General features: G+C 40.9%; 1 protein-coding gene across 1 annotated transcript; it reads left to right on the forward strand.

Annotated features, from left to right (window-relative positions):
- Window positions 1–654, forward strand: LOC110907869 (probable pectinesterase/pectinesterase inhibitor 33). The gene has a single exon (XM_022152789.1). The coding sequence runs from the start codon at window positions 1–3 to the stop codon at window positions 652–654; it is 654 nt and encodes a 217-aa protein (XP_022008481.1).
- The last annotated feature ends 6,715 nt before the right edge of the window (window positions 655–7,369 follow it).

A 7,369-nucleotide genomic window follows, 5' to 3' on the forward strand; every position in this document is an offset into this window, starting at 1 on the left:
ATGAAGGCTACTTTCTTCATATGCTTCCTCATAACATTCACCTTCTCTTGCTCATCCAAAACCACCACCACTACTGGCAGCATAAACTGGTGGTGCACTCAAACCCCATACTACCAAACATGCACTCGCTACATTGCCGAGAGTAGCCCCTCCACCGCGAACATATCTATAAACCAGTTCCTAGACATAACTGTAAACACGGCTATAGACGAAGCACGCTTGGTCCTAAAACGCACCCAAGGGATCGAGGCCCGTACTAACCCAAACGGTATAGAAAAAATCTTATGGCATAGTTGTGCTGATTTCTTTGACGGGATGGTGTTCACACTGAACATGGTCCTTGACCATACCCACCAACCCAGCACAGATGACATCCACACGTGGATAAGTGCTAGTATAACCTACATCGACGTGTGCGAAAAAGGGTTCGAGACAATGAACATAACCACCGACTTGTTACCCAAAGTAACCACCAATTTAACACAACTACTACTCAACTCTTTGGCTATTAGTGTTGTTATGAAGGGTGCTAATCCTCCTGGGTTGCACGAATTGAACTTTGGCGACGAGTTATACAACTTTTCGGGTTTGAAAACAGTACAGCCAGACGTGGTGGTGGCTAAAGATGGCTTGGGAAATTTTACAACAGTTTAAGAAGCTGTAAACTCTAGGGGACAACGAGCATGGGGCCAAAGGTATATGATTTACGTGAAAAGTGGGGTGTATGAAGAAAATGTTGTTATTCCACATGAAGCACCATTTATTACCATGTATGGTGACGGAATAGGTAACACCATCATAACCGGCAACCGGCATGACACTGGCGAGTTGAAGAATACGTCCACGTTTCGTAAGTACACACATATGTTTTTATATCAAGTATTTGCTTTAACCTTTGTTTTCTCTATATAGATTAAAATTTAATAAGCAATTTTTGTTTAACTAACAACTTTTTACACTTGGTTTATATGTATTCATATTTAATTTTGTGTAAACTTTTAACTTAAAATTTTTATATATATATATATATATATATATGTATATTAATTAGTTACTTTTATCATAATTTTATATTTAGTAATAATTATATAATTTATTTTCAATAGTACGATCATTTATTTTCAAAGACCTAGAGAGTCCTTTGCATTTCTCTAAAAAAAAAGTGATAATAAAATAATAGCTAAACTGTTATGGTTTACTTGCATTGCAGAAGTTTGGGGTCGTAGATTTATCGCTCTACACCTGACATTTCAGAACACAGCGGGGCCTGAGTGGCGTTCCTCTCCGGCTCTGACACATCAGCAGTCTACCAGTGCAGCATTGAGGGCTATCAAGACACATTTTTTACTTTTTTTTTTTGAAAAGGGCGGAAATTTTATAAACTCAAGCAAGATGCTCAAGAAAACAGTACAATGAAAAAGAAATGATACGAAACATACATCATTAACAACAGTAACAAAAATAAACAAAGACTAGAAACTCAAGCTCCTCCATTTCTCCCATGTAATCTCCTGAAGCCCCGCACGGTTTTTGATCCACATGTACGAATTTGCCTTTATGTTTCCAATCAGATTTGTGATGTTAGGAGGTTTATTCTTAAAGATATATTCGTTTCTCATTAGCCATAGATTCCAACACGTAGCCGCCACAACCACGTAGACCGCCCTTTTGATTTTCTTTTGCCAACTGTGAGGGTCAACGGTTTCCAATAGTTGGACCACACTTAGGATGTACCCTGGAGTAGGGAGTTCGCCCATTGAAAGATTAGAGACCACACCAGTTGAGCCGTTTCACAGGTCATGAGGAGATGGTTGACTGATTCCACCGCATTGTTACAGAGGACACATTGCAAGGAAGATAAATTAATTCTTCGGATTTGAAGTGCTTCTTTCGTAGCAATCCGGTCAAGAACTACCCGCCAAAGAAAACAGTTGACCTTTTTTGGAATCCAATGAAGCCATTTGAGAACCTTCGTTTCGTTTAGGACATTGATATGATCTAGCTCTCCCCTAATCGTTTTTACCATGAAATCTGATGTCACCGAGCCTGTTTTCCAATGCCAAACATCCGGCGATTCTTGAATACTAACTTCTTTTACCACTGAGATACAATCGGCCCATTCACATAACATATCATCATTCGTTAGTTCATTGTTACTGCCCCAGAACCACTCGATGCCGTGCTGACCAACTTTATACTGATCCGAAACTTTGCACCCTTTCTCGCTTTCCATAACATAAAGATTGGGAAATCTTTCACGAAGTGTTCTGTTTCCCACCCATTTGTCCTGCCAAAATAAGAACTTATCACCATTACCCACCTTTGGAATTAGCCTATCTTGAACATTGAATGGTTGGTTATGGGTTAACCGACCCATGTTGACAATTGACTTCCATACCCCACCAATTGAACTTTTCAACAGAATAAAATTTTGGCATCTAGTTCCACCGTGAATGGTGAATGGCACTGATAACTCTTGCCCAAAGCGAGTAGTTCTCATTTTTGAATCGCACACACCATTTGACCATGAGAGCTTTATTAGTAGAGGCAAGACTTCCTATCCCCAACCCCCCATCATTTTTTGGAGCTACTACTTTAAACCACGGGACCCAACTTATTTTGTTTTTTTCAAGACACCCGCCCCACAGAAACTTGCGACGGATTCTTTCTAGTTGTTTTATAACCTGAATAGGAGCATTAAAGAGTGAAAGGTAATAGGATGGGAGATTACCTAGGACCGCTTCAATGAATGTCACCCTGCCACCAAAAGATAACGTGCGTGCTTTCCATAATGTGAGTTTCTCTTCAAACCTTTGAATTACCGGTTTCCAACTTCTAACCAAGCCCATGTTAGCACCAACCGGGAGCCCTAGATAAGTAAAAGGAAAAGCTCCCGTTCTGCATTGAAGTATCGAAGCTTTTGATTCAATTATATCGGTAGGAACACCCACCCCAAAAAGATGGCTCTTGTTGAAATTGACTTTGAGGCCGGAAGACAAGTGAAAACATCTGAGTAGTCTAGATAGATTTAGGAGATTTGAATCCGACCATTCACCTACAAATAGGACATCGTCCGCATAAAGTAGGTGGGAAATGGTAGGCCCATTATCCGGCGTTGCACAGCCTTTGAAGATTCCTTGAGTGTTTGCCTTTATCGTAGCGACGTGGAGTGCTTCCATTGCAAGGATGAACAACAGTGGTGATAACGGATCACCTTGCCGGACACCTCGTTCAATGTTAAATTCATGCGATGGTGAGCCATTTACTAGAACGGAAGATCTAGATGAGGACAGAATACCCGTAATCCATTTCCTCCATAATGCAGGAAACCCCATTTGTGCAAGTGTTGAATCCAAGAATTTCCAGCTGATGGAATCGAAGGCCTTTTCAAAATCGACTTTGAACAACAACATTTTCTTTTTTGATTTCTTACACCAGGATATTAGCTCATTGATTATCAGAGGCCCATCGAGAATACTGCGCCCCTCGACGTAGGCAGTCTGAGTTTCACTTACCAGAAACCCAATTATACGCTTCAATCTACTAGCCAAGACTTTTGAGATTAACTTCGATATACAGCCAATGAGATTGATGGGTCTGAACTCATTAATGCGTTGTGGGTTTGCAATTTTTGGTACCAACGTAATAAAGCTCGAGTTGCAACCACGATTTAGCTTACCATGAACGTAAAAGTAATCGAAAAGGGAGACAAAGTCAGCTTCAAGAATGTTCCAAAAGTGCTTAATGAAACAGAAGGTAAACCCGTCCGGACCCGGAGTTTTTTCGCCACCACATTCCCATACAGCTTCTTTAATCTCATCTTTGGAGAAACGTTTGACTAACATGGCTGATTGTTCCAAAGTGAGTGTCTTAAACCCGTCATTGATGAAACCCGGCCTATCTTGATTTTCTTCTTTGAATAAATTCTCAAAGTATGTCTTTATTTCCTCCTTTAGAGAACATGGTTCCGAGACCCAAATATTGTTGAAACTGAGACCGTTTATTCTATTATGTTTCTGGTGGCTTTTGATAATGCCATGAAAAAAGGAGGAGTTTTCATCCCCTTCAGTAATCCACTTTACCTTCGCTCTTTGCTTGAGGTCTTCGAGGTTGTTATCTTCAATCTCAGCCAACGTTTTGGCCCACACTTCCCTATTAGAACTTTCCTCCTCCGAAAGGGATGTGGTTTCGGCTTTAAGATCCAAACTTTCAATTTTCTTAGTAAGATCATTGATTGTATTTCTGTCACGAACTTTTAAGTTTTTACTCCACGATTTGATTGCCTTTTTTACCTCTTTCAAACGTTGAGCCAATAACTTATCTGGCGGATTAGGCTGTTGAAAGATTGCAAACGAATCAGTGACTACCTTCTGCAGACTGTCTTCATTCAGCCAGGAGTTGAAGAACCGAAAAGGAGGAATACCAAATTTTACATCATTGCATGTTAACAAAAGCGGTCGATGATCAGACATGTATCTCTGCAGACCAGTTAGGACTGCAGTCGGCCATTTGGATAGAAACGAAGGACAGACTAGCATCCTATCGATTTTACTGAATCGTTTGCCATCATCAGATCTGTGAGTAAAAGAGCAGCCCAACATAGTGTATTCTGATAAGGCAACTGAGCAAATGAATTGATTAAACGATTCAGCCATTTGTGAGTTGAATTGTGAGTTTTTCCTTTCATGGGGCTCTCGTACACAATTGAAATCACCCATGAGGATCCATGCCCCATTGTAGGTTGTCATAAGGCTGATTAACTCCGCCCAAAGTTCCTTTTTAAGATTAATATCATGTGGTGCGTAAACATTAACAACATTAATTTCACCTCCCCCGTTTATTAATTCCCCCCTTGTGGCCAGATAGAACCTGTTAGAAATCGAGGATTTCTTGGAAAAGATCGTTGGGTCCCAAATGTTTAACAAACCACCAGATCTGCCCATCGCCGCCACCGACTCGGACTCAAAAATAGAATTATCCCAGAAAGTGTTTACCTTGAGTTTGGATGAGTCTGTGAACTGGGTCTCTTGAATTGCAATGAAATTTATGTTGTTTTTCCTTTTCAATTCTTTTATATGATCCGCTTTCAAAGGATCACACGCCCCTCTAATGTTTGCAGATAAGTAATTCATTGGATCTTGCTTGACACCTGTCCCTCCATGACCTGTTTCCTGAGGTCACCTTCCTTTCCATTTAAATTGAAACCCAAAAATTCTCCAATCTCCTTAGTTCGCTGGACTTCCTCGTCAACCTCCAACTCCTTACATCGCATATCTGAGGTTTGAGAAGGTGCTTTCCCGTCATCGGATCTGGGCACCACCGATTTAGATTTACTTTTTGAACTATCATCATTTTTTGGAACCCACAGAGTATCTTTCATTTTCAGAGAGGGGAACCTGAATTTCCCTTTCCTGGTGTTGTCAGGCCGACTTGTAGAGGTGGAATTGTGAAATGAGATCACGGGTTGGGAGGGAGGTTTGTTCAGATCAAGGGTATGCTCCTTATCTTTGACCTGCTGTAAGAGTTCCCTTAGATTAAATGGATCAGGGGACAACGAAGCTTGATTACTGTTGTCTTGCATGATGGGCTGGTCCGATATATCTTCATTAATTGGCCCAACTGGTGGCGTTTCAATTATTGGCACATCATCATCAAAGAGATTATTAAGCCCAATTGCAGAGTTGTTGGCCCACAAGTCTACAGGCCTGATACGTGGAGGAGGTGGGGGAGTGTCATATGGGCCCAAATTTGAGTTATCCGATTTTGAAACCGTTGTGGACCCCTCATTGGAATTAGGATTACTTGATTGGGGGTTGTTTGGGGAACCTAACACAGCCGCCTTTTTTGGAGAAGGGGAATTAACGTTATCATCCAACTTTTGGTTACTACCGCTCATCCCAATTCCACCGTTTTTCAAGGTCGACCCTCTGACTTCTTTTACAGAATTGTTTGAATAAGTTTCCACTGGTTTTGTTCTGTCTTCGACTTCGTACTGATCAGACATGGTCGGGACAAAGGGAAATCCGACACTGATGTCCTCCGTAATTAGTATATTATGGGGTTGCCCATGCCATGCAATAGTTAATTTACTGTTAAAACGAGCAACATTATCTGTAATAATACCTATTGTACTGACTGTGAGATCCTCATCTTCTTCGCTGGCCGTTGAAGGTAAAACCACCGTTCCTAGTAGCCCACCAATTTGATCAAAGATTTCCGGTCCCCAAAATTGCAACGGAACCCCCCTAATGAATAGTTTTGCTAGACGTTGAAATGGAATGTGCCGTCCATCCCAAACATGAAGAGATTTCAACCATTTTTCCCAGCTATCTTTCTTATGATCTAATAAGAACATTGCCTCTTTCTGGTTATCGAATGTTAACAGTATTCTAAGACCACCCATGTAACGAGCTGTGAAACCATTCAGATCATCTTCATTGAGTAGTTGTTGAAAACATTTAAGATCAAACGGATTTCTTAATTCTGCCACTAGTGACGTATTCCTCCATCGTTTTGACGCTTCACTTTCTACCACCTTTATGCTTACATCATTTTCTCGTACCTCAGCATGTCTGATTCCGGTGATTACCTCTGCATATGATCTTTTGTCATTAGTTTGGTTCTGTGCCCCCGTTATATTGTTTGTTCTACCAATTACCATATCTGGTGGGTGGTTTATGGGATTCAATTGTTTCATTTGTTTCGATTGAGGGTAGTTGGTTCCTTTCCTTTCTGCCTCCTTAGCAAACTTGGCTGGTTTTACAAACAGTTTTCTGTGATCAATCTTTACCATACCAAGATCTGAAGCCATGCCATGAATGTCTCTTACGTTCTCGAATCTTATGAATCCAAACTTGTTGCCTCTCTTGTCTTTTTTCTTTGGGACATATGCATCTGACATTTTTCCAAAACCATTGAATACATCCCAAAGTAGGTAACTGGAACTGTCATCTGGTAGATTTCCAACGAAGAAAGTAGTTTCCTTCACTTGAAACCTGCTTCGATTTTTTTCTTCATAAACTAATCTTTTGCCTTTGTACTTAGCCACACGCCATTCTTCCTCCTGCCTATCTTCATACCCATTGCCATTGTAATATTGTCTACCAGACTCCATATCAAATATACTTATGAAAGGAACCGATAAGCGTATACTATCTCCCTTGCCCCTCAAAAACGAACAAACGAATCAGTAGCGCCCCGGCCCTAAAGGTGTTAATGGGATTCAAATCGATCTAGCTGAACTATACTCAGATAGTCGCGATCAATATCAGACCCACTAAGCCCCAAAGAAGTCGAGGAACCACTGCAGGAAGTGAGGGTAAAGAGGAGATGAAGAGACAAGAAGGAAAGTAGAGAATAACGAACCCGG

The sequence above is a fragment of the Helianthus annuus genome, chromosome 14 (genome assembly GCF_002127325.2).
Source record: "Helianthus annuus cultivar XRQ/B chromosome 14, HanXRQr2.0-SUNRISE, whole genome shotgun sequence".
In the NCBI taxonomy this organism is placed as follows: domain Eukaryota; kingdom Viridiplantae; phylum Streptophyta; class Magnoliopsida; order Asterales; family Asteraceae; genus Helianthus; species Helianthus annuus.